We start from the raw sequence: 27,066 nt of genomic DNA on the forward strand, positions 1-27,066 counted from the left end.
TGAATAAAATGCACCAGATAGGACAAAAAACAGATGGAATGGATTTTAAACCCCTCCTTGTTGTTGTCTTCTAAAAACTCCACCAGTTGCCTTTGTCCTGAAATATACCCTGGCAGATTTACTCAGCTTCCTTCCCAGGTCTCTCCCCCATCCAATAAAAGGTTTTCTTTTTCTTTTTTTAAAAAAAATCATTTTCCTTCCGCCTGATTGATAAATATATATAAAAAAATCAAACCTTGCTTGCAAATGGTCAACACTGGCTTAATAAGGCAAGTCCTGTCTTGAATCCCTAACATAAAAACTAAGAATCCTTTCGCAGCCAGCACAAAAATTAATTCAGCATAGCTTTTGTGATAAAGGCTGCTGCATGGTGCAGGGCTGCCTCCTAAAGCACTTGCCAGCTAAAATAAAAATAATTCTACAGAGGGTTATGCAACCTTCCCCCCTTCTGGGAGTCCTTAGCAAGTCCATCTTCATAGTAACAAAGGGACCTGATGGAGCAGGTTGAAGATGTTCTCAAAGCAAGGCAAAGCAAATCCTGGCTGGATTTTGCATCTGTTTGGTTTGTCCGAAATTTAAAATCTTTTCTTCCTCCTCTGGAGAGAGACAGAGAAAGGAAGAAAGAGGAGAGAGAGAGAGAGAGAGAGAGAGAGAGAGAGAGGGTGGGTCTCAGGACAAAAACAGAGGCTAACATTCGTTGCTATTTTGCTTTATTGGCTTAAACTCAGCATGAGCCCAGCGGGGAAGGTGGACGCCGGACGGAGCCTACTTAATTTTCTTCTCTGTGAGCAGGCTGTCGTGAAGCTTGGAGACTTCTGGCTCAAAAGCTTCCATGACTAAGGTGCCGTTGCAGTCGAAGAATTTGGCGATGGACATTGTGAATTCCGCCTCCCTCTGCTGCCTGGTTCTGCCGCTGATGAATGTCATCTTCAGGGTGTATTTGTCGTCAAACCTAGAGAGATGGTTGAAGGAGCAGAGAGAGCTGGTGATGGAGAGCTGGAGGTTAAGCCATTTTAGTCATGGTTGCAGCTGCAATATAGTGCTGAACCTAATAGTTTTGCTGTTTTATTGTATTTTTAATATTTTGTTGGAGGCCACCCAGAGTGGCTGGGGAAACCCAGCCAGACGGGCGGGGTATAAATGATCACTATCATTATTATTAATTCTGCTTAAAGAGATCGGAATCTCACTAGATGCCCTGCACTGCTTATTGAGTCCAGCACAAGAGCAACACCCTCCCCCTCCTGTGATTTCCAGAAACTGGTATTATTGCTATTACTATTATTTATTAAACTGTGCCTCCAGGTCTCAGGGTGGTTACAACATAAAACCACAATATAAACCCCACCCCCACAAAATACACACTAAAAATTAAAAACCCAATAACACCCCTCTCCTCCCCAACACTTTAAAAAAGGGCATAGCTACCCTAGCTACTAGCCCTCAATAAGTTGTGATAGTTCAGCCCGACTCTCATTGGGGAGGGCTGAACCACCCCAGGGGCATGGGGAGGAGGCAAACACGATTTTCCACAAGCAATTCCCACTGTCCCCATAGAAAATTAGCCTGAGAGCAAATCCTATCTCTGTATGTGGAAGGGATTTTTCTGTATGCAGCTTTCCCTAGATGAGACTCCTGCCTCTAATTTAGCACCGTGGTGAACAAGCTTTCCGCAGCATGGCTAATAATAATAATAATAATAATAATAATAATAATAATAATAATAATAATAATTTCTTTATACCCCGCCCATCTGGCTGGGTTTCCCCAGCCACTCGGGGCGACTTACAACAGAAAAATGAAATAAAATAATCTATTAAACTTTAAAAGCCTCCCTAAACAGGACTGCCTTCAGATGTCTTCTAAAAATCTGGCAGCTGTTTTTTTCTTTGACACCTGATGGGAGGGCGTTCCACAGGGCGGGCGCCACCACCGAGAAGGCCCTCTGCCTGGTTCCCTGCAACTTGGCTTCTCGCAACGAGGGAACCGCCAGAAGGCCCTCTGTACTGGATCTCAGTGTCCGGGCAGAACGATGGGGGTGGAGACGCTCCTTCAGGTATACGGGACCGAGGCCATTCAGGGCTTTAAAGGTCAGCACCAACACTTTGAACTGTGCTCGGAAACGTACTGGGAGCCAATGTAGGTATTTCAGGACCGGTGTTATGTGGTCTCGGCGGCCGCTCCCAGTCACCAGTCTAGCTGCCGCATTCTGGATTAATTGTAGTTTCCGGGTCACCTTCAAAGGTAGCCCCACGTAGAGCGCATTGCAGTAGTCCAAGCGGGAGATAACCAGAGCATGCACCACTCTGGCGAGCATGCACCACTCTGGTAAGGTCTCAGCCTGCGTACCAGATGGAGCGTACCAGACAGCTGCCCTGGACACAGAATTGACCTGCACCTCCATGGACAGCTGTGAGTCCAAAATGACTCCCAGGCTGCGCACCTGGTCCTTCAGGGGCAGTTACCCCATTCAGGACCAGGGAGTCCTCCACACCTGCCCGCCTCCTGTTCCCCACAAACAGTACTTCTGTCTTGTCAGGATTCAACCTCAATCTGTTAGCCGCTATCCATCCTCCAACCGCCTCCAGGCACTCACACAGGACCTTCACCGCCTTCACTGGCTCTGATTTGAAAGAGAGGTAGAGCTGCGTATCATCCGCATACTGATGAACACCCAGCCCCAACCCCCTGATGATCTCTCCCAGCGGCTGCATATAGATGTTAAAAAGCATGGGGGAGAGGACAGAACCCTGAGGCACCACACAAGCGAGAGCCCAGGGGTCCGAACACTCATCCCCCACCACCACTTTCTGAACGCGGCCCAGGAGGAAGGAGCGGAACCACTGTATGACAGTGCCCCCAGCTCCCACCCCTCTAGACGGTCCAGAAGGATGTTATGGTCGATGGTGTCAAAAGTCGCTGAGAGATCCAGCAGAACCAGGAAACAACTCTCACCTTTGTCCCTAGCCCGCCGGAGATCATCAACCAGCGCGACCAAGGCAGTTTCAGTCCCATGGTGAGGCCTGAATCCCGAATGGAAGGGATCCAAATGGACCGCTTCTTCCAGGCGTGTCTGGAGTTGTTCAGCAACCACTCGCTCAAGTTGAGGTTCCTTTAAGGTCTTACAAGCGCAATACCTCACGGACCGCCTCTCCTCATATAAACTGTCATCACGAAACCCTTCTTTGTGTGTCTCCTCCTGTGGCAACACAGGAACGGGGCCTTTTCTGCAGTGGCTCCCCATTTGTGGAGTGCTCTTCTATATACAGTCGCATCTTGGAAGCTGAACACCTTGGCTCCCGAACGATCAAAACCTCCAAGTGAGTGTCTTGGTTTTCAAACAATTTTCGGAAGCCAAACGTCCGGCACGGCTTCTGATTGGCTGCAGGACGCTGCCGCAGCCAATTGGAAGCCGTGCTTTACTTTTCAAACGGTTCTGGGACGGTTGAACGGACTCCCGGAACGCATTCTGTTTGAGAACCAAGGTACCACCAAGCAAAAATGTTCCTCTTCAACCAGGCCTTGGGTGGATTCATATTCTACAGTCTTATAAACGGGTCTGTGGGAAGTGGGAGTTATTGTTTTGTTTTACTTATTAACTTATTATCCTGCATTTTATTCTGTGAACCGCCCCAAGATCTTCTGATGAAGGGCTATACATAAATTTAATAAATATAAAGCCCTAAAAGGACTCGGCCCAGTATACCTGAAGGAGCATCTCCACCCCACCCCCAATCATTCAGCCCGGACACTGAAGTCCAGCTCCGAGGGCCTTCTGGCGGTTCCCTCCCTGTGAGAAGTGAAGTTAAAGAAACCAGGCAGAGGGCCTTCTCGGTGGTGGCGCCCGTCCTGTGGAACGCCCTCCCATCAGATGTCAAAGAGATAAATAACTACCTGACTTTCAGAAGACATCAGAATGCAGCCCTGTTTGGAAAGTTTTTAACATTTGATGTTTTATCGTGTTTTTAATATTCTGCTGGAGCCGCCCAGAGCATCTGGGGAAACCCAGCCAGATAGGCGTAATAATATGCTATATAAATGAGGTGGTACAGCTGGCAAACAGGAAGAGGACAGAAATGGGGAACTGAGTATGACAAGGCACAACTGTGCATGCTCTATGGGGGAGATGTTGCTTCTGCACCGAGGAGCAAAATTTGTGACCTGAGCGAACTCTGTGAATTAGCTAGAGCTGCGCCACATTTGGTTACTGGGCCCAATTTATTCTGGTCACCAAGGAAATATGCAAATCTCAGGAACCTCACCTCCTACACCAGGGGTCCCCAAACTTACACGGCTTCGGGCCGGTTCCTCCGGCGCCGATCGCGCGGTGGGTCGGAAGGCAGGGGAACGTGCTCCCATATGCACGCGCACCGGAAATAGCTTGTGCGCATGTGTATGGGAGTGCGTTCCCCTGCCCTACGGCCCGTGCGTGCGCACAAGGTATTTCTGGCCCCGTGCCGACCCGGAGATGGGCAACCGCACCGTGGCGCACCAGTAAGAGCGGGCGTTGGCGGGGGCTGCACAATTGGCTTGCGTGGGCCGCATCTGGCCCCCGGGCCATAGTTTGGGGGGCCCTGTCCTACACCTTGGAAACGCTGCTCAACTGCCCGCCGCTGGCTTATGCCATTTCAGATAATGCTGGAACACAGTGTCAACAACTACTGGGTCCATCTGGCTCAGTACTGTCTACACTGACAGGCAGCAGCTCCCTAGTGTTTCAGACGGGTCCGTGCGAGCCCTGCTTGGAGATGCCAGGCATGTAAGCAGAGATTGCAAGACAGGTGCTCTGCCTCTGAGCTACATGCGCAACGTTCAGGGCTAGAAACTTGTGTTTCCTCCAGAAACAAATGACCGCCGAGATTCTCAGGGCGCCAAATATGATAGCCGAAACCAGCCCCTACAGCTGCAGGGTAAAAGGTAAAGGTAAAGGGGCTCCTGACCATCAGGTCCAGTCGTGTCCGTCTCTGGGGTTGCGGCGCTCATCTCGCTCTATAGGCCGAGGGAGCCGGCGTTTGTCTGCAGACAGCTTCCGGGTCATGTGGCCAGCTTGACAAAGCTGCTTCTGGCGAACCAGAGCAGCGCACGGAAACGCCGTTTACCTTCCCGCCGGAGCGGTCCCTATTTATCTACTTGCACTTTTTGATGTGCTTTCGAACTGCTAGGTGGGCAGGAGCTGGGACCGAGCAACGGGAGCTCACCCCGTCGCAGGGATTCGAACCACCGACCTTCTGATCAGCAAGCCCTAGACTCTGTGGTTTAACCCACAGCGCCACCTGGGTCCCTCTCTGCAGGGTACAAATACAGAAATGGGAGAGAATACTCAAAAGCCCTGAACATCGTTGTAAGGTTCTCCCAGGGGTGGGAGGGCAGAGAAGAGGCCCGATGGAGGGCTGGTACCTTTTCAGACTCGAGGAAAGCTGCCAGATGTCATCGGGATCCATTCCAGCTGGATCTTTCCTATGTGCTACCAGGAAGATGCTCTTCTCCTTATACGAGGTATAGATGGTCAGAATCCCCATCATAACAAAATACGTGGGGCAACATTAAGGAAAAGAGTCGGTGGCTGGAGACGGGAGCACGCGGCGACAAGAGTGGCAAAGGAGTCGGTCTGTTCTCTAGAGAATTATTGCCCTATTAAAAGCCCCGTCGCCCGGATCGGACGATTTTGCAAACGAGGAATGCCATCGGGCTCAAGCCCACTTGGCAGCAATAAAACTGCCAGCGCATTTGCAAAGCTAAGCAATGGTCCAGTATGGTTTCAAACTGGATGGGAGGGTGCCTGCATGGGGGTGGGGGTTGGACTAGATGACCCCCTGGATCCCTTCCAACTCTGCAATCCTATACAAAATTGCAAGAAATCAGAAAGGGGTTTTCCCAGCAGTGTGGCCTTTCCTCTTGTGTGGACAGGGTTCTGGAGTAAGAGTCCATGTGATTAGGAAGTATCTTGGCAATGCTATGTATTACTAGGACTTTATTGAATTGTCTTGAGGAATTCATTCAGGTAGGTAGCTAGCTGTGTTGGTCTGGTGCAGTAGAAATATATAAAAAAGAAGTGTGCATGCACACGAAAGCTCATACCAAGAACAAACTTAGTTGGTCTCTAAGGTGCTATTGGACATTTTTTTAAAAATGTATTTCATTGTTGTTTGCTTTACATGCCATTGCGTTTGACATTCTAGTGAATATCAACGTACAGTGGTACCTCGGTTTACGAACGTAATCCGTTCTGGAAGTCCGTTCTTAAACCGAAGCCGTTCTTAAACCGAGGCGCGCTTTCCCTAATGAGGCCTCCCGCCACCAGTGCCCTTCCACCGTTCGGATTCCATTCTTAGACCGAGGTAAAGTTCGCAAACCGGGACACTACTTCCAGTTTTGTGGAGTTCCTAAACCGAATCATTCGTAAACCGAATCATTCGTAAACCGAATCATTCATAAACAGGGCTGTTCTTAAACCGAGGTACCACTGTATAAGTTGCATTTTCAGCTGAATCCGGGGAAACGGCTTGAAGCATCCATTGTGTCGAGCTATTTCAATTGCTTTTGTTTGATTTGCCCATTGCAAACAGCTGAGAGCCTGTAATTTTTTGATAATAAACCCAATTTGCGAGAGAAGTTGAATAATTTTGATTGCAACTGTAGTTCAACCGTTTGCAATGCAGGAATCTTTGCCCAACGTGGGGCTCGAACCCACAACCCTGAGATTAAGACTCTAATGCTCTACCAACTGAGCTACCCCCCCCCCCCAATGCACAGGTCTCTCCACAATTGCACTTATCATCTTGTGCAAGTGGTTGGGGGGGCAGCTTTGACAAGACACCCCCCTCAAGTGCATGCTAGTTCTGATTTCGGCAACCAAGCCATGAAGGGGAAATGAACGCTTGGTGGAGTCTGAAGCCCCTGCCCCAAAAAAGGATATGATACAACACAGACAGCAAGAACTGGCTTGGATTCGGGGAAGGGGTGAAGGTAATCCCATATTAAAGCCACGATGGCGAAGAGGCAAGAGATTGTGCAGATAACAAGGCGGCCATCTATCAGGCAGAAGTTCTCCACGTACTTGTACTTTTCCAACAGAACCTAGAGGGATGGAAAACAAGCCCATTGAACAAGGGAAAGAGCAAACTTGACCTAGACCTTCTGTTCTGAAGACCCCCCTCAGCTGCAGCTCTTCTCCAAGGTAGGCTCGGAGGATGGCGACATACCGGGGTAGAAGTGCCTTATAAAAGGGAACTGGCTGCTTGAAGTCATGGTGGAGGCTGTTGGGAGGGCAACTTAGAAGAGCTCGAGGACTCATAGGATCAGATAACAGTAATTTAGCAAAGTATTCCCCAACCGACTGCTGAGGTGGCTAGGTAAAGGTAAAGGGACCCCTGACCATTAGGTCCAGTCGTGACCGACTCTGGGGTTGCGCGCTCATCTCGCATGATTGGCCGAGGGAGCCGGCGTATAGCTTCCAGGTCATGTGGCCAGCATGACAAAGCCGCTTCTGGCAAACCAGAGCAGCACACGGAAACGCCGTTTACCTTCCCGCTGTAGCGGTTCCTATTTATCTACTTGCATTTCGACGTGCTTTCGAACTGCTAGGTTGGCAGGAGCTGGGACCGAACAACGGGAGCTCACCCCGTCACAGGGATTTGAACCGCCGACCTTCTGATCAGCAAGCTCTAGGCTCTGTGGTTTAACCACAGCACCACCTGGGTCCCTGCTGAGGTGGCTAGCAGGTAGAAAATGAAGCCTGCAAAACCATGAAGGAAATACCCGGCTATTCCGCAAGGGAGGGGAAATGCTACCTTTTTGGCGGAATCATCCAACGAGTTCTTCACGGCCGAACCATCCCACTTGTCCACTTTGACAGGTTTATCATCAATCTTCCACTGCGAGGTAAAGGAACAAAAACACAAGCAAGAGTTATCACAGGTGAAAGCGGATGGTCATCTTGTGCGTCTGTTAAGTTTATAATCAGCTCTTCTATATGTCTACAGCAGCGCCTAGTTGATGGCTCCCAGACCATTTCCAATTTGGGGCCAAGTGAATGTTTTCAGCGCAGTGCACCTGAAATGTGCAACGCTGGCAGCGACGGAATAAGTTGTGCTGCAGAGAGGAACACCAGGTGCAGCTTGCCAAAGAAGAAGAAGAAGAGTTTGGATTTGATATCCCGCCTTATCACAACCCGAAGGAGTCTCAAAGCGGCTAACATTCTCCTTTCCCTTCCTCCCCCACAACAAACACTCTGTGAGGTGAGTGAGGCTGAGAGACTTCAGAGAAGTGTGACTGGCCCAAGGTGAAGTGTGACTAGCCCAGCAGCTGCATGTGGAGGAGCGGAGACACAAACCCGGTTCCCCAGATTACGAGTCCACCGCTCTTAACCACTACACCACACTGGCTCCTCTGCCTGCAATTAAACGTGACGATAAATACACTGGATAACATCCAACCAGGGCATACTCGAGGGGAGACACACTAAAACCAATGGGCTTAAGTTAGCCATGACTAATGCAAGCCCTTGGGCTCATCCATAATAGTTTCCCCTGCAGTCAGGGGTTGACCTCACGTCAGGGGGACCTCTACAACACTGACCATTACAACAGGAGGAGCCATAGCTCAGGGGCAGGCCGATCACAGGTCCTTCCCAAGAACCCAGGCTCAAGCATCTCAGGGCCAAAGAAATAATAAATAATAAAAATAAAATTTTATTTATACCCCGCCCTTCCCGGTCCAGAAACCGGGCTCAGGGCTGCTAACAACAAATATAAAACATTGATTAAAAAAGACTTAAAAACAGCTTTAAAACAACATAAAATACAACATAAATGTAGCATCGCCAGGGCTAACTGAGCAAGTTAGTCCTGCTATGGCCAGCAAGGAGACCAGGGAGGTATTTAGATGTGGGGACCCAGAAAGGTTTCTTCATAGAAAAAGGGAAGGGAAAAGGGAATGGAGGATCAGGCTAAATTGAATAGCTCTGCCCTACTGGCCCTGCAGAAGGAGAGCAAGTCCCGCAGGGCCCTAGTCTCATGGGATAGAGCAGGCATCCCCAAACTTCGGCCCTCCAGATGTTTTGGACTACAATTCCCATCTTCCCCGGCCACTGGTCCTGTTAGCTAGGGATCATGGGAGTTGTAGGCCAAAACATCTGGAGGGCCGCAGTTTGGGGATGCCTGGGATAGAGCATTCCACCAGGTCGGTGCCATCACTGAAAAGGCCCTGGCCCTGGTGGAGGATAATCTGGCTTCTTTAGTGCCTGGGACCTTTAGGCTGTTATTCACAGACCTTAGGGTCCTCTGCGGGACATACCAGGAGAGGCGGTTCCGTAAATACAAGGGTCCTAGGCCCTCGTGTTGATGTCTTCAGCCCTGGCACGCTTCATTTTATGCTACACGGTGTTTGCTTGTGAGCAGACCAGGTTGGGACCATGCCACACACACGCACACCGCAAAAAGAAGATTGGAGCAGGACTGTGGTAGAGCAAAGAGTGAAAGTCCCTCTCCCCATGCATATAGAATGGGTTAAATGATCCATTTTGTATGTTCAAACAAAAAAATCCCCCGCACATTTGGCTATACAGTCATACCTCAGTTTATGAACACCTCGGTTTACGGATTTTCGGTTTACGAACGCCACAGACCCATCTGGAACGGATTAATTCACTTTCCATTACTTTCAATGGGAAAGTTCACTTCAGGTTAAGTACGCTTTAGGTTAAGTACAGACTTCCAGAACCAATTACACTCATACTTTGGGTTAAGTACGCTTCAGGTTGAGTACTCCGCGGACCCGTCTGGAACGGATTAATCCACTTTCCATTACTTTCAATGGGAAAGTTCACTTCAGGTTAAGTACGCTTCAGGTTAAGTACAGACTTCCAGAACCAATTGTGTACTTAAACCGAGGTACCACTGTAAACAGTTGTTAAGATACATATGCTTGTGGCATATTGTAGCAGGAATCAAGCCAGGCTTTTGAAAAGATGCATAAGCTTCAACAATTACCCTAGGCTGTATCAAACTAAGTTTTACCTGCTGTAATGAATAGATCTAAGTTAGTCACATCCCTCAATTCCTATGAGTATGACTGAATGGAGCCCTGCCTAAGAGCTAATGTGGCCTAGCGGTCTGAGGCTAAGCCATGCCATGAACTTCCTTCCCCCTTCCATTTCTGCAGGTTGTTTCCTGTTCCTCGCTACAACCTAAAAGAGAGACACATCACCCCTCTTAAAGTACACATCATCCTTCTTGAGACAGCAGGAGGGTTTCAACTGCCCAAGGTTCAAAGGGAATCCTGAATCCATCCCTTTCCAACACGAGAGACAGAAAGCAAGCCTTCCTATGGATAATATGATATAATCCCACACAGGAGGGCAACAATTCAGAATTGTTCAAGACTCTGGAAGTCTAGGGCTGTGCGAGTCCCCTGCCCGCAACCCTGGAGAGCAGCTGCCAATCAGTGTAGGTCAGGCATCCCCAAACTGCGGCCCTCCAGATATTTTGGCCTACAACTCCCATGATCCCTAGCTAACAGGACCAGTGGTCGGGGAAGATGGGAATTGTAGTCCAAAACATCTGGAGGGCCGAAGTTTGGGGATGCCTGGTGTAGGTGATACTGACAGCTCTCACCATCAGAAAGTTGTTCCTGATGTTTAGTCAGGATTCACCTTTCTTGTCAGCTGAAGCCATGGGTTCGAGTCCTACCCTCCAGAGCTGGAGAAGACAAGCTTGCTTCATCTTTCACGTGACATCCCTTCATATATTTGACGACAACTATCATCACATCTCTTCTCGGTCTCCCCTTTCCCAGGCTAAACACCCCAAGCTCCTTCAACCGTTCCTCATCAGGCGTAGTTTCCAGACCCCTGATCATCTCGGCCGCCCTTCCTTGCACACCTTCCAGTTTGTCAATAACCTCCTTAAATTCTGCAAAGAAATGCTGCGGGGGGGGGGGAGCATAGCCTGGCATGAAAAGCCTCCCCCTCCATGAACAGCCAATGCAGCTGGTGGCCACCAACAACATCAAGAAGAGCCCTGCAGCTGGGTCAGGCCAAAGGGACACCCCGTAACCCCCCCGCCCAGCATCTTGACATGATAGCAGTGACACGAGAGCTCAGTGGGTAGAGCACAAGGCTGTGGCTCCCAGGGTCGCGGGCTCGAGCCCCACGTTGGGCGAAAGATCCCTGCATTGCAGGGAGCTGGACTAGATGACCCTCGTGGCATCGCAGCAGCCGCGCCTCCTCCTCCTCCTCCTCCTCCTCCACAGCCACCCGAATTGCTGGCCGCCTCTAACCCTTGTGGCAGCTAGTTCCGCGCGCTAAGGGCGTGAAGAACCGGGAATTGGGGGAGGGGGAAAGCAGCTGCCTTGTGGCTCCTCTGGGGATGGATGGATGGATGGAGACTTAGCCTACGGAACTCCCCGCCACTGCCTTCGTCCAGGAAAATGTGGGGTTTGGGTTTTGTTTTTTCCTCCCTTCCCTCGCAGGTCCCTCGAAGCCGAACGACCCCTGCCCGCTAAGCCAGGGCTACCTTGTCCAATATCCCGTTTTTGTTAGCGCCGCCGCCACCTCCTCCTCCAGCGCCGCCGCCTTTCGCCGCCATCTTGCCTCCTCTTCCCTGCTTAGCGACCTGTTCGCCGCTGATTGGCCGGGAGCGGGAGGAACGGGGCGCGCAAGGGACGGCGGGATTGGTAGTTTCCGAACGCGGCGGAGGTCGTGCAGGGAGATAGGCCGGCGCGTGCGCGCGTGCGCATTAGGGTGTTTCCCCCCTTTTTTTTAAAAAAAAATGGACTGTGGAATTCTGGGAAGGCGTGCCCTGCGCGACAATGGCTCGGATTCTCCTTTGCTGCCGCCCCGCGTGGCATTCTGGGAGGCGTAGTTCCCCCCCGGCTTCCGGCTTCCTCGTTACTGTGGCAACCGCGTGGCCGGGCGAGGACATGGGAATCGGGGCCTCCTCGTAAAGGGGGAAGGGAAAGAAGGCGAGCGGGTGGTGGGGGGTGGTCTTGCTCCGGAGGGGGCGGAGTAGCCTGACTGCTGCGGGGCAAAGGCCAGGTAAAGCGTGGTAGAGAATGAAAACAAACCTCCCCCCCCACCTCTTTCTCTCTCTGTCCCCGCCTTTCTAGCCCTTGGAGGTCTTTGGCCTCTATGGCTTCCCCACCCCCAATGCTGCCTCACACCTGGACAGGTGACCCCGGACAGGTGAGAGGGGGTCGGGCTCAGGGTGCCTGCCCCCAATCCCCACTCAGCTGTGAAGATGGCTGGCGGGGGGGGGGGAGATTGGGGATCAGGCAGAGATGCTGCTCTCTCTCTCTCTCTCTCTCTCTCTCTCTCTCTCTCAGCAGCCCAAGGGACTACCTCGCAGGGGTGCTGTGGAAATTAAACGGGCCAGCCATATCTATCTTATCTATCTATATTTCTATTTCTTTATCAGCAACCCAAGGGACTACTTCACAGGCGTGCTGTGAAGACAAAATGGGCCAGTCATATTTATCTATTTATCTATTTCCATGTCTATGTCCGTTTTCTATTTCTATTTTTTTTCTTAGCAGCCCAAGGGACTACCTCGCAGGGTTGCTGTGAAAATAAAGCGGGCCAGCTGTATATATATATTTCTCTCCCTTTCTGTTTCTATTTCTCAGCAGCCCAAGACACTACCTCGCAGGGTTGCTGTGAAGATACAACAGGCCAGTCATTCTCTCATAGATCTATCTATCTTTCTCTCTCTCTTTCTCTGTCTCTCTCTGTTTCTTTCTCACCAGCCCCAGGCACTGGGTGGCTGTGAAGTTGTGTTGTCACCTTTGTTCTGGGAAAATACAGGACAGGACCATGGGCATAGCCACTGAGCCTAGGGCTTGCTGATCAGAAGGTCAGTGGTTCGAATCCCTGTGGCGGGGTGAGCTCCCGTTGCTTGGTCCCAGCTCCTGCCAACCTAGCAGTTCAAAAGCACATCAAAGTGCAAGTAGATAAATAGGAAGGTAAACGGCGTTTCCGTGTGCTGCTCTGGTTCGCCAGAAGTGGCTTTGTCATGCTGGCCACATGACCTGGAAACTATACGCTGGCTCCCTCGGCCAATAATGCGAGATGAGCGTGCAACCCCAGAGTCGGTCATGACTGGACCTAATGGTCAGGGGTCCTTTTACCTTTTACACCATCCTCTGTCTGGCTCTATGTAGCAGATTCAGAATGAAATGTCTCAACAAGAGTTGTTTTAAATTATTTTCTTTTGACCCCAAGGGCTCAGAAAAGTCTGTCAAAATCTTTCTACAATTTCTACTTTTAGTTAAATCTATTTATTTATTTACTTGGTTTAGTTGGGGGCAGCTGCTCCCCCCCCTGGCTAGGCCCATGGACAGGAGGGGGGGGGATTTCCCCCCACCTGGCGCTGAAGTGACTTCAAAGCGATCAAGTACAATCTATTGCAGCCTAACAGGGTGGCCCCTCTGGAATTTGTCACACACACACACACACGTGAATGTGTAAATCTGCCTGTGCTTTGCTACCCAGAGCTTAAATACATGACCTTTTGCACATCCTTTCAAACACATGCATTTGGAGAGGATCCCTAACTTGGGGGGGGAGAGAAATACAGGACAAAACTATCAATACAGGACATAGCATTTTACATCGAAATACGGGACAATCCTGTATTATGCAGGACAGGTGGCAACCCTACAGTGTGAAGAGAAAATGGGCCGGTCATATCTATATTTCTCTCTTAGCAGCCCAAGGCACTACCTCGCAGGGTTGCTGAGAAGATAAAATGGGATAAGGGAAGGGGCTGGGATCATACTCTAGGACACTGGAGGGTGTGTGAGATGGAAAGGCAAGGATTGTAAGCTCGCAAAATTCCAGTCCTCGTGGCAGCTGTGGGGTGCCTGGAAGGTAGAATTGTAGTTGGAGAGGTGTGGGTAGCTCAGTCCGCAGAGCACGAAGAGGGTTGTGGGTTCAATCCCCTTGTTGGGCAGAAGATTCCTGCATTGCAAGGGGGTTGGACCAGATGACCCTCAAGGCCCCTTCCAACTCTACGATCCTATGATTGTGTGAGAGAGAGAGTGAGAAGGAAGGAGGGAGGGATGCCTGGCTTACTGTAACTGAAGCAAATGGGAGAGGCTGCATTTCCCCCGTGCAGGTTGCTGACGTGTCACACCTCGAAAAATAATAATAATAATCAGGACTGGAGGGAGAAGGCAGGGGCAAAGTGTTCAAGTATTCCTTGCTTGAGCCAGTGCGGTGAAGTGGTTAGAGTGTCATACTATGACCTGGGAAACGGGGGTTCAAAGCCCTACATGGCCACAAAGCTCACTGCCTCTCAGCCTACCCAACCCTGAAGGGTTGTTGTGGGAATTAAATGATGAGTGGGAGAAGCATTTTCTTCTTGGAGAAAAATGTGGGGTGTAAATGCAATAAATAAATAAATAAATAAATAAATAAAGACCTAACCTTGGCAAAACATACATAGGAAGCAGATGCTATTGTGGATAGATTTCTGGGCCACTGAGCTACGGCCCTTCCTCTTCCTGCCCCCCATTATATGCTAAAAAATAAAGCCCTGCATTTAAGGACCCAGCGTGGAAGACGTAATGCTGTCTCCGAGAGCAGACCATTGCTTTTCTTTCAAGGAATGAATGGCAACCATTGATTTACAACGGGAGGAAGTCGCAGCGTGTCCTGCAGAAACACTGATCCTGGCCCGCTTTGACCCCAGCTATTAAGAATCAGCTCTGCTCCTCCTGTCAGTGCAGCTCCTGAACTCTGTTTCCAACACTTGAGCTGTGGTGAAGTTTAAGCAACGGGATTTTATGTGAAGATTCCTACAGCATTTCTTAAGGTACGAAATCTGGAACAGTCCTCTCTGCCTGTCCCTGCCATAACCACATATTTTAGTATATATTGTACCCAGTACGTTTCCGAGCACAATTCAAAGTGTTGGTGCCGACCTTTAAAGCCCTAAATGGCCTCGGTCCAGTATACCTGAAGGAGCATCTCCACCTCCATCATTCTGCCCAGACACTGTTCAGGGAGGCTTTTAATGTTTAATAGATTGTTGTGTTTTATTCTTCTGTTGGAAGCCGCCCAGAGTGGCTGGGGAGACCCGGCCAGATGGGCGTGGTATAAATAATAAATTATTATTATTATTATTATTATTATTATTATTATTATTATTATTATTATTATATCCCTCCTTTCCCCCCTCTAAGGACCTCTAGATGGCATACGAGATTCCCCCCTCCTCATTTAACCCCCACAAAACACGCTGTGAGGTAGGTTCAGCTGAGAGGCAATGGCTGGCCCAAGGTCTCCCAGGTCCTCATCTGATGTTCTAACCAACTACATCACTCGGGCTCTCACACAGGGGCATACGGAAGGGGATGAGCCTTCAGCGCACCACCGTCGTGCCATTTGGGAAAGATGGGGTGCTAATGTGATAAAACCCAAACCGTTAAGACAAGACATGATTTCTGGGGGTCAGCCTGCAACTTCTAAACAAATGGGGCTGAACCTTGCAAAACTCCTGGCTATACTATAATAATAATAATAATAATAATAATAATAATAATAATAATAATAATAATAATATATTTATACCCCGCCCATCTGGCCGGGTCTCCCCAGCCACTCTGGGTGGCTTCCAACAGAAGAATAAAACACAACAATCTATTAAACATTAAAAGCCTCCCTGAACAGGGCTGCCTTCAGATGTCGTCTAAAAGTCTAGTAGTTGTTTTCCTTTTTGACATCTGTTGGGAGGGCGTTCCACAGGGCAGGCGCCACCACCGAGAAGGCCCTCTGCCTAGTTCCCTGCAACTTGGCTTCTTGCAACGAGGGAACCGCCAGAAGGCCCTCGGTGCTGGACCTCAGTGTCCAGGCAGAATGATGGAGGTGGAGACGCTCCTTCAGGTATACTGGACCGAGTCCATTTAGGGCTTTAAAGGTCAGCACCAACACTTTGAATTGTGCTCGGAAACGTACTGGGAGCCAATGTAGATCTTTCAAGACCGGTGTTATGTGGTCTCGGCGGCCGCTCCCAGTCACCAGTCTAGCTGCCGCATTCTGGATTAATTGCAGTTTCCGAGTCACCTTCAAAGGTAGCCCCACGTAGAACGCATTGCAGTAGTCCAAGCGGGAGATAACTAGAGCATGCACCACTCTGGCTAGATAGTCCGCAGGCAGGTAGGGTCTCAGCCTGCGTACCAGATGGAGCTGATAGACAGCTGCCCTGGATACAGAATTGACCTGCGCCTCCATGGACAGCTGTGAGTCCAGAATGACTCCCAGGCTGCGCACCTGGTCCTTCAGGGGCACAGTTACCCCATTCAGGACCAGGGAGTCCCCCACACCTGCCCGCCTCCTGCCCCCCACGAACAGTACTTCTGTCTTGTCAGGATTCAACCTCAATCTGTTAGCCGCCATCCATCCTCCAACCGCCATACCTCATGTCTCCTGCTGCCATGGTTCCTCCTTGTTCCGCTGCTGGTGCAAGGCAAGGGTGAAGAGAAGGTCTTTTCTTGCAGGCCTTCTCTGGGAACGTTGCACCATGGCTGCAGCTTGATGTTAACCCTCACGTCCCCATGTGTCACCCGCATTGCTGACCCTCCTCACTGCTGCGATGCCATGGTGCTGGCTGTGCTCTGTCCCTCTGCAGAGGAGGCTCACGGGAAGGTGGCCTTTGTGTTGTGTCACAGAAGCAGGGCTGCTTTGCTCAGCAAAACATCATGATGTGGGCTTACTTAGAGCAGCAGCAGTACGTAATAATAATAATAAATTATTATTAATAATAATAATAATAATATTTTTTTATTTACACCCCGCCCTCCCCAGTCAAAAACCGGGCTCAGGGCGGCTCACACCAACAAAACCACAATAAAACATAAAAACAATTAATTAAAATACAGATTAAAAGACAGTATTAAAATTTAAAAGGCAGCCTCATTTCAAGTAGTCCATAAATCCAGGCCATGAGGGAGGAAAACACAGGGGTCAGGCTTAGTCCAACCCAAAGGCCAGGCGGAACAGCTCTGTCTTGCAGGCCCTGCGGAAAGATGACAAATCCCGCAGGGCCCTGGTCTCCTGAGAAAGAGCGTTCCACCAAGTTGGGGCCAATACTGAAAAGGCCCTGGCCCTAGTAGAGGCCAATCTAGCCACCTTATGGCTCGGGATCTCCAGAGTATTGTTGTTTGTGGACCTTAAGGTCCTCCGCGGGGCATACCAGGAGAGGCGGTCCCGTAGGTACGAGGGTCCCAAGCCGCATACATAGAAGTCGCAAGCCCTTATGATGGGGCTTGTGTGTGTGAGAGAAAGTAGAGGTCAATAAAGAAAAGAAACTAAGATCATGACCACTGGTCCAGTCACCTCCTGGCAAATCGAAGGGGAAGAAATGGAGGCAGTGGGAGATTTTACTTTCTTGGGTTCCATGATCACTGCAGATGGTGACAGCAGTCATGAAATTAAAAGACGCCTGCTTCTTGAGAAAAAAGCCATGACAAACCTAGTCAGCATGTTAAAAAGCAGAGACATCACCTTGCCGACAAAGGTCCGTAAAGTTAAAGCTATGGTTTTCCCAGTAGTGATGTATGGAAGTGAGAGCTGGACCATAAAGAAGGCTGATTGCCGAAGAATTGATGCTTTTGAATTATGGTGCTGGAGGAGACTCTTGAGAGTCCCATGGACTGCAAGAAGATCAAACCTATCCATTCTGAAGGAAATCAGCCCTGAGTGCTCACTGGAAGGACAGATCCTGAAGCTGAGGCTCCAATACTTTGGCCACCTCATGAGAAGAGAAGACTCCCTGGAAAAGACCCTGATGTTGGGAAAGATGGAGGGCATAAGGAGAAGGGGACGACAGAGGACGAGATGGTTGGACAGTGTTCTCAAAGCTACCAACATTAGTCTGACCAAACTGTGGGAGGCAGTGGAAGAGGCTGGCGTGCTCTGGTCCATGGGGTCACGAAGAGTCGGACACAACTAAACGACTAAACACCAACAACACTTCTGCTTCTGCCCACAATGACTGTTCTGTTTCCAGTATCGGAGGCCATATATTGTTGAATTCCAGTTGCTTGGAATCTCAAGTGGGGAGAGGTCCATTGTGCCCAGTTCCTGCTGGTGGCTCTGTGGTCTAAACCACTAAGCCTCTTGGGCTTGTCGATTGCAAGGTTGGTGGTTTGAATCCCCGCAATGGAATGAGCTCCTGTTGCTGTATCCCAGCTTCTGCCAACCTAGCAGTTCGAAAGCACACCAGTGCAAGTAGATAAATAGGTACCACTGTGATGGGAAGGTGAACAGCATTTCCATGCACCCTGTCACTCGTCACTGTCCTCCATGCACCAGACGCAGTTTAGTCATGCTGACCACATAACCCAGAAAGATATGTCAGGATATTGCGATGTTTAGCTAGTGATATATCACAAAGTTGAAAACCAGCTCCATCCTTATTTCAGACATTGTGATATATCATAATATCATGATGTTTAGATGGTAATATATCATGAAGTTGAAAACCAGATATCGCCCAGCGCTACTGTTCGCCTCTACATAGTTCCATCCTTATTTCAGTCATCATGATATATCAGTATATTGGGATGTTTAGCTGGTGATGTATTGCGATGTTGAAAACCAGGTATTGCCCAGCCCTAGTGAGCTATCACAGCCGACGGTCCTGGATTCAACCAACCAGTGATCTGATGCAGGCAGCTTCATGACACGAGCCCAATCTTTGGCCCACCCAGAGCAATATTGTCAACACTCCCTGGGGCAGTTGTAGCTACGCAATATATAGATTATCCGAACAAAGACAACAGCACCAGTCCGTCAGTCATCCTTTTGCGTAGCTAATGGCCATTACCAAATCCAAACAGGCTTTAAAATATCATCAAACATTTAAATAAACATGTTGGGTTGGATCCAGACTCATTCATTGTGCTTCGATTGAAATCAACGGGACAAGCTGGTCATGAAAATAGGGACGCCCTAGGGAAAAATGGGACATTCTGGGATCAAATCTGGGACTGTCCCTGGAAAATAGGGATACTTGGAGGGTCTGCTGGTGTAGGAGAGATATGACTCAGTATAAGGCTGATGGTGCTAAAGAAACCATTGATTTAGCCGCGAGAGCCTTTCTGTTATAGGAAATGCTTTGATCTCTTTCTCTGCTGCCTTTAGGTGCTAGAATGACAACATGGCTACCAAAGGAATGTATAAACTTGACGATGGAAACTGCTGCCCCACCAACTGCTTTCCGGCCCGGAGCCTTTTGCGGTCCAGATACGAGGAAGGTAACCCATCCTGACTTTGATAACGTGGAAATAAATTCCCTGGAGATCAATAAGACACCCTCTTAGGGCAGGAGTGGGGAGCCTTCTTTCAGCTAGAGGGCCACATTCCCCCACCTCAAGGGCAACCTGGGTGCTGTACACCAGTGCTGGGTGAGGCTAGAGGCAGGAATGGGGAGAGCACCAGATGTCCTGTTCTCCCTGGGCTCCTGGGTAAACACGGGACTCGACACAAGCAACACCAGTAGGGTAACATCCAGGGCCTGATCAAGGTCAGGGTCCAGGCTAGGAGAGACCACAAGAAGAGTGAGGCAAGAGGCAAGGTCAAAGCTGTCCGTTGTCAGATTCGGTGCAGGCAGGCAATCCAATAGCAGGCAAGGCTAAGCTGGTGCGTAGTGTTCCCGTTTTAGATTCCTGGAAGCCAAGTTTGGGGCAAGTCCTCCTTGGTGAGGGAACCCCAGCAGAGATTTAACACTGCAAGACACGCAGCACAGAAAAGCGTGGAAATGCAGGCTTTAGAATGTGCCCTTCCAGTGACTCCTAAAGTGTCCCCTTCTAAAAGCTCTTTCCATTGTTTCCCACTTCCCCAGCACCGTGATAGACCACACATTCGGTAAGTCATGATTTACTTACAAAGCTCTCCAAAGGTCAGATTCATGTGGTTTTCCATACAGCAGTCAGACAAGATGCACAGGCAGTTTAAAACGTTGCTTAGTTACAAAAGGTAAAAGTTTCTGAACTATTGGTATAGAAAAACACAAGTTTCAGACTTTGGTCTGAAACAAAAGAGGTTGGTTGAAGCCATGCGGCTGGAGTGACCAGGTCAGAGATCTTTATATACCAAAATTCACATGGAGATGTGTATAAATGTTACCGGGGGCGGGGGGAGGAATAAATGAACAAGGCCATGTGTGGCAAATCCAGTGTGCTTTCTCCTGATTTGATGCCGGCCGTTTTCCTTTTCCGTCATGGCTCCTCAGGGGCTGGCCACTGGCAAGTGGCCCGCCGGACAGCGGAGAAGACCAAGATCGAGTTGCTGTTTGGGACAAAAGCCCCCCAGGTTAGGCTGAGAAGACCAGGAACGGCAAGTGGGGCTTACAAGGTTCTGGACAACAAAACTCTCGACGGCGCACAGCTGGTGAGTGCGATCTGTTGAAGTTTCATTGCCTGTGTCTGCAGTCTATCACATGACGGTGTATGTTTTTCATTCCACAGAGTGAGAAGTGACGGAGACAGGATGTTTGTGTTACTGTGTTCCGTGAAGTGGGACTATTGTCCTTTGTTCTTTTCTCTTTCTGTCTGATGTTAGAGAAAGATGGAGCCATGTTGCGGTGCTCCGAGTGTATTAGATGTAAATAAAATAGATGAGCCAAAATGCTGAGTTGCTGAGTTCTGTTACGCAACTGCGAAGACTCTGCAGATCTCTAAGCGTGCTGTTGTCTCCAAGGCATCAGTCGCTGTGATGTTCGGGCTGCAGAAAGCTTTTGAAGCTCCCGAACGATCGACTAGGAGGGAGAGAACATGCGTCTTTACCAAGGTCCTACTCGTGTGTAGGACGACTCCTAACTGCTGCTTTTCTGTTGTGCTTGCGGAGTGACTTCAAGGAAGAGACCATACAGCTTGAGACTCATGCTGATCTTCGCACAAATACGTTCAGCTTGAATATCGTTCAAAGCTGACTCAGGGAGAGTTGGGCCTTTTCTCTGCTGGGCCCTACCTACTCTGACTGGCAGCAGCTCTTGAAGGCAAACCTTCCCCAAGCTGTTGCCCTCTCCCGGTGCTTTGAGCTATAAGTGAACTGCCATCACACCTGACCATTGGCCATGCTGGTGAGAGCTGGAGCCCAGCAACAATTGGGGGGGGGCAGGTGCTACAAGTTAGACACATCTTGTAGCTGTGAGTTCCACAGTTTAATTATGCAGTGTGCAAAGAACCACCTTGGTTTTGGTCAGCCTCTTTAAGGCAGTTGCATTGAGTTCCCATGATATGAGAAAGAAAAAGCTGCTTCCCACATTACTCTTGTCACACCCTCCATAAAGTTTGTGGCTCTCTGCCTTTGTCGTCTTTTTCTTCCTCCTCCCTTTCCTCTTAGAGTAGGTTCTTCAGATCTTTGATCATTTTAGTTGTACCATTTGGGGGTGGTTGAGAGCATGAAAAACTCGAGCATCATTAGAAGCGGCCCAGAGCTTGGTTTGCCTTGGATTTTGCATTTTTCTTTTTTTTCTGTATTACTGCATTTATATCCCACCTTTCCTCCAAAGAACTCTAAGTGGGCTTCATGGCTCTCCCCATCACCCTGTGAGGTGGTTGGTGACTAGCCTAAGGTCACCCATCAAGTTTTCATGGCTGAGCAAGGAATTGAACCCTGGTCTCCAAGGCCTGGTCCAACACCCTGGCCACTAGGCAACACTGCCTCCCTTGGACAGTGTGTCTCTACAACCCTGTTCTCCAACTTGTTGTATCAGGAAGTTTTTCTTCCCCCTCTTGAAAAAAATTTATACTTTTCAAGTTTATACATTTCACTGATTTTACAATCATTTTGACATTTCAAAACTTGACTTCCTTCCCCCTCTTTCTGCGGTTCCTTACATTTATTTTTCATATCTTCTGCATGTCCTAATTAAATTAATTTGCTCATTTTTTCATCTTCTTTAAATATATACTCTTTATGAAACTGCAGGTTATTACAGTAATCCTGCCAATGTTTTTATCTGTTTACAATTTATCTGTAAATATTAACTAAACCATTTCCATTCTTATAAACAGTTTGTTATCTTGATTTCTTATTCTTCTGGTAAGTTTCACCATTTCTGCACATTGCGTAAGTTTTTGTATCCATTCTTCCTTTGCTGGGACTTCTGCTTCTTTCCATTTTTAATGGTTGATGTTTAGTTGTGTTTTTATATTATGTCAAAAGCTGCCAGCGTCAGATGGGCAGGGTACAAATATTATCATCATCATCATCATCATCATCATCATTATTTCCAGATTAAGCTCCACCACGTGAAAAGCCCGTCACATTTGTGCTCCGTGGACATCAGCAACCAAAATTTTGTCTTGGTGAGTAGGAGGCTTTTCTTGTGAATTTACTGTACTGGGATAGCAGTAACTCTGGTGAAATGGGTTGGAACAACAACCCACCTAACTGGCTGAATATAGCCATGGCCCAAGGCTGGAAAGTCACATTGCTATGCAACCATGAGTAGAGGGGCTTCTTGGGGGTGCAGGTGGTGCTGTGGTCTAAACCACTTAGGCCAGGGGTGCCCAAACTCTTTTCAAAGAGGGCCAGATATGATGAAGTGAATATGCATGACGGGCGACCAAAGTTGTTGAGCTTTTTTTAGGATTGAAGTTGTTCAGCTTTTTAGGATTTGACCCCAATGAATAGACTACCGCAGGGGCTGGAAAAAAAACGGCCGGATTAGGCCCCCAAAGCGGACTTTGGACGTGCCTGACTGGGCTTACCACTCAGAAGGTCAGCAGTTCGAATCCCTACGACGGGGTGAGCTCCTGTTGCTCTGTCCCAGCTCCTGCCAACCTAGCAGTTTGAAAGCACACCAGTACAAGTAGATAAATAGGTACTGCTGTGGCGGGAAGGTAGATGGCGTTTCCGTGCGATCTGGTTTCCGTCACGGTGTCCCGCTGTGCCATAAATGGTTTAGTCATGCTGGCCACATGAAAAGAAGAAGAGTTTGGATTTGATACCCCGCTTTATCACTACCTGAAGGAGTCTCAAAGCAGCTAACAATCTCCTTTCCCCTCCTCCCCCACAACAGACACCCTGTGAGGTGGGTGGGGCTGAGAGACTTCGGAGAAGTGTGACTAGCCCAAGGTCACCCAGCAGCTGCATGTGGAGGAGCGGAGACACGAACCCGGCTCCCCAGATTACAAGTCTACCGCTCTTAACCACTACACCACACTGGCAAAGCCTTATGCGAACAAACGCCGGCTCCCTCGTCCTGAAAGCAGAGATGAGCTCCACACCCCATAGTCGAATTTGACGGGCTTTAACCATCCAGGGGTCCTTTACCTTTTTTTAAAAAAACAACCTTTGCCTTACTTGGGGGGCTGGGGTCCGTCCATGGTTATGAATGTCAGAGGATTCCAGTTTGCTTCGCAGTTGGGAGCAAGCCTAACCATTTTGGCCCCGATTCTGTTTGAAAACGTGTAGATTGAGCTTGTTTCCTTCTCACTTCCTTTTCACAGGCAAAAGAAGAAGATTTTGAGCAGTTTGACTGCGTTGCCTATATCAATGCCACAGAAAATCTCTTGACCTTGGGTAAGGAATGCGTGGCACTTTGCGGCCTTTAGCACTGGCCTGTTGGGTGGGTGATGAAGAATCATCGGGCATGTTCACACGGGTGGCTTGAAATGCAGAGAGGCCATTTTCTGCATTTGCACAGAGATGTTCACATCGAAATGGGGGTGGGGGTGTCTTCACCTGAAGCACGTGGCTTTTGGGGTTCCCCTGCCTCCCTGCAACTCCCGTTCATTCGGCTGTCATCTGCGCCTGCACAACGGCTGTTGGGCTTCCTCAGAGCTGGAGGAGGGGGCCCACCCGCTTCGGGCTTTTCCTTCTTAATGGCTTTCTGAATGGGCCATCACCTCCACTTCGTTCTTAGTCAATGGCTCCTTTCCCAGATGATTTCCTGAACACGGGAAGCTGGTTTCGCCAAAGTGTTAATGTGTTAAATCCAGTGACTGGCACTCAGGAAGGGGGGTAGGTCCAAGAACTCGAAGGGTAGTCCAGGCACCCCATAAACTCACAACACTACATTACCCTGTGTTTCTTGGCTATGATGCTCCAATCTGGCCTGCTGGCGATGACCCACAGCCATTTAAAAAATAACACCAGGCACTTCACCCCCATGCTGGAGATAGGGATGTTGGAGATAGGGATGAAAGGAACTGTCTGATTTTGCATCCCTCGGTTTCTCATTTTCCCAATCTTAAATTCAGTGTTTTACATTTCTACAGCAATTGGCAAACGCTTCTTTTCCTAATCCTCATAAAAATTAACCAGCCTTTTACTTTGAATTTCACCTTAACAAGTTCTTTTCTGTATGCAGCTTTGACCAACGTGCACATTTTTGCAAGCACATACAAGCTGGTAAAATGCGGGCTAGACAATGCTACCATTCAGTGGATTTGTAACTGGCTTACTGACCGAACCCAAAGGGTGCTCATCAATGGCTCCTCCTCATCCTGGAGAGAAGTGACTAGTGGGGTGCCACAGGGTTCTGTCTTGGGCCCAGTCTTATTCAACATCTTTATCAATGACTTGGATCTTTATCAATGACTTGGATGATGGGCTTGAGGGCATCCTGAGCAAGTTTGCAGACGACACCAAATTGGGAGGGGTGGCTAATACCCCAGAGGACAGGATCACACTTCAAAATGACCTTTACAGATTAGACAACTGGGCCAAAGCAAGCAAGATGAATTTTAACAAGGAGAAATGTAAAGTACTACACGGGCAAAAAAAATGAAAGGCACAAATACAGGATGGGAGACACCTGGCTTGAGAGCAGTACATGTGAAAAGGATCTAGGAGTCTTGGTAGACCACAAACTTGACATGAGTCAGCAGTGTGATGCAGCAGCTAAAAAAGCCAATGCAATTCTGGGCTGCATCAATAGGAGTATAGCATCTAGATCTAGGGAAGTAATAGTACCACTGTATTCTGCTCTGGTCAGACCTCACCTGGAGTACTGTGTCCAGTTCTGGGCACCACAGTTCAAGAAGGATACAGACAAGCTGGAACGTGTTCAGAAGAGGGCAACCAAAATGGTCAAAGGCCTGGAAACGATGCCTTATGAGGAACAGCTTAGGGAGCTGGGTATGTTTAGCCTGGAGAAGAGAAGGTTAAGGGGTGATATGATAGCCATGTTCAAATATATAAAAGGATGTCATATGGAGGAGGGAGAAAGATTGTTTTCTGCTGCTCCAGAGAAGTGGACACGGAGCAATGGATTCAAACTTTAAGAAAGAAGATTCCACCTAAACATTAGGAAGAACTTCCTGACAGTAAGAGCTGTTCGACAGTGGGATTTGCTACCAAAGAGTGTGGTGGAGTCTCCTTCTTTGGAGGTCTTTAAGCAGAGGCTTGACAGGCATATGTCAAGAATGCTTTGATGGTGTTTCCTGCTTGGCAGGGGGTTGGACTGGATGGCCCTTGTGGTCTCTTCCAACTCTATGATTCTATGATTCTATTCCCCTGATATAGCATGTTTATTTATACATCGTTTTCACTAACATACTCATTTTTATGCACACATTCCCCCAATATATGTATTTTGGTAAGCATCGTTTGGTTCAGAAAAGGGCACATTCTGAAGGATGGCTGTGTTTCAGTTCTCGTCTTGTTTCGGAAACTGAAAATTTGATCAATTTGGATTTAAATGGCTGGGGAAACCCAGCCAGGTGGGTGGGATATAAATAAGAAAATTATTAATTATTAATTAATTATTATTATTAATGTGAACTGAACAAAATTTCACCCCCACCCCTAGCTAGAGATCAGAGCGGCATGTGTCATAGACCTGTCATGAATCCTATAAGCTAGACTTCTGCCCTCAGGGCCACTGAAGGACCTGTCCCCTTTCCGAGTGTTGAAGTGAGATTCAGCTGGCTTGTCCTTTGCTTCGGGCAGCAAAATGCCTTGAGCTGGCCCTCCAACTGCTTAGAAAGTGTATTTGTGTGGTTCCCCCGCACTGATCCTTTCTGTTGATGTTGCCTTCCCCCCCCTTTTATTACCCATTCAGACGTTTTCCGTACATTTCCTGGCCTCCGGGAACTGGAACTCTCCTTGAACGGCCTAAGGAATATAAAAGTCAATGCCGGGGACTTTCCACACTTGGAAGTAAGCCAAAGGGGTGACTGATAGAGCTTAAGGGGCTAGCTTCTCGTGGCGTGTAGGGAAAGGGCCTGGAACTCACTGGAAGAGTATCGGCTTTGCCTGCAGAAGGTCCCGGATCCATTCCTTGTCATCTCCAGGAAGGACTGGGAGGGGGCTCCCTGCCTGAAATTGTGGGGAGCTGCTGCCAATCAGTGTCAAGAATACTGAGCTTGATTGACCACTTTCCTATGTTCCCCTTAGGATTCTTAACTTAAGGAAGAGGTTGTAGCTCAGTAACAGGGCATCTGCTTTGCATGCAGAAGGTCCTTGATTTCAATCTCCAGGGATGTCCGGAGCCCCTGTGCCGAAGTCCCGGAGAACCACTGCCAGTCAGTGCAGGCTGTACTGAGCTGGATGGAGCAATGGCCTGGCTCATTATAAGGCAACTTTCTCTGTTCATGCAGCTATGCCTTTGGAACCTGGCCGGGGGTGGCTGGGGAATAAACCACCGGGCGGGGGGAATTGGGTGAGGCACCCTCTTCCTCCTCAGCTGCTTCTCTACTTCACATTCCCCCTCCCCGAAGTGACTTTTCAATTTCAAAGAGTGCCTCGGAGGTCAGTTTTACATGTTGAGAGTAACATGTAAACTACAAGAAAGAAGATTCCACCTAAACATTAGGAAGAACTTCCTGACAGTAAGAGCTGTTTGGCAGTGGAATTTGCTACCAAGGAGTGTGGTGGAGTCTCCTTCTTTGGAGGTCTTTAAGCAGAGGCTTGACAGGCATATGTCAATAATGCTCTGGTGGTGTTTCCTGCTCGGCAGGGGGTTGGACTGGATGGCCCTTGTGGTCTCTTCCAACTCTACGATTCTATGATTCTATGTATGAAGCCTGGAATTTTCTGACAAGTCCCTGTCTTTTTTGAAACTCTCAGGTCCCAGTGAAATGACCAAATAGTTTCTTTTAATCTGTTTAGGT

General features: G+C 48.8%; 2 protein-coding genes across 2 annotated transcripts in view; one reads left to right on the forward strand and one right to left on the reverse strand.

The window, feature by feature from the left end:
• Positions 1–693: 693 nt before the first annotated feature.
• Positions 694–11,594, reverse strand: SPCS2 (signal peptidase complex subunit 2). The gene is made up of 5 exons (XM_035114749.3): positions 11,514–11,594; positions 7,791–7,874; positions 6,917–7,077; positions 5,398–5,532; positions 694–952 (listed from the first exon to the last, which is right to left on the reverse strand). The coding sequence occupies exons 1-5, from the start codon at positions 11,583–11,585 to the stop codon at positions 766–768; spliced, it is 639 nt and encodes a 212-aa protein (XP_034970640.1). The 5' UTR covers positions 11,586–11,594; the 3' UTR covers positions 694–765.
• A 305-nt stretch (positions 11,595–11,899) lies between these two features.
• XRRA1 (X-ray radiation resistance associated 1) overlaps positions 11,900–27,066 on the forward strand; it is a 42,235-nt gene continuing 27,068 nt past the window's right edge. The window contains exons 1-7 of the mRNA XM_035114746.3: positions 11,900–12,034; positions 14,602–14,810; positions 19,142–19,254; positions 20,232–20,389; positions 22,240–22,311; positions 23,458–23,530; positions 26,016–26,113. Coding sequence (XP_034970637.2) covers positions 19,158–19,254; positions 20,232–20,389; positions 22,240–22,311; positions 23,458–23,530; positions 26,016–26,113 — 498 coding nt within the window. The 5' untranslated portion in view covers positions 11,900–12,034; positions 14,602–14,810; positions 19,142–19,157. The remainder of the gene's footprint in view (positions 12,035–14,601; positions 14,811–19,141; positions 19,255–20,231; positions 20,390–22,239; positions 22,312–23,457; positions 23,531–26,015; positions 26,114–27,066) is intronic.

Source organism: Zootoca vivipara, chromosome 4 (genome assembly GCF_965207765.1).
Source record: "Zootoca vivipara chromosome 4, rZooViv2.hap1.1, whole genome shotgun sequence".
Classification (NCBI taxonomy): Eukaryota; Metazoa; Chordata; class Lepidosauria; order Squamata; family Lacertidae; genus Zootoca; species Zootoca vivipara.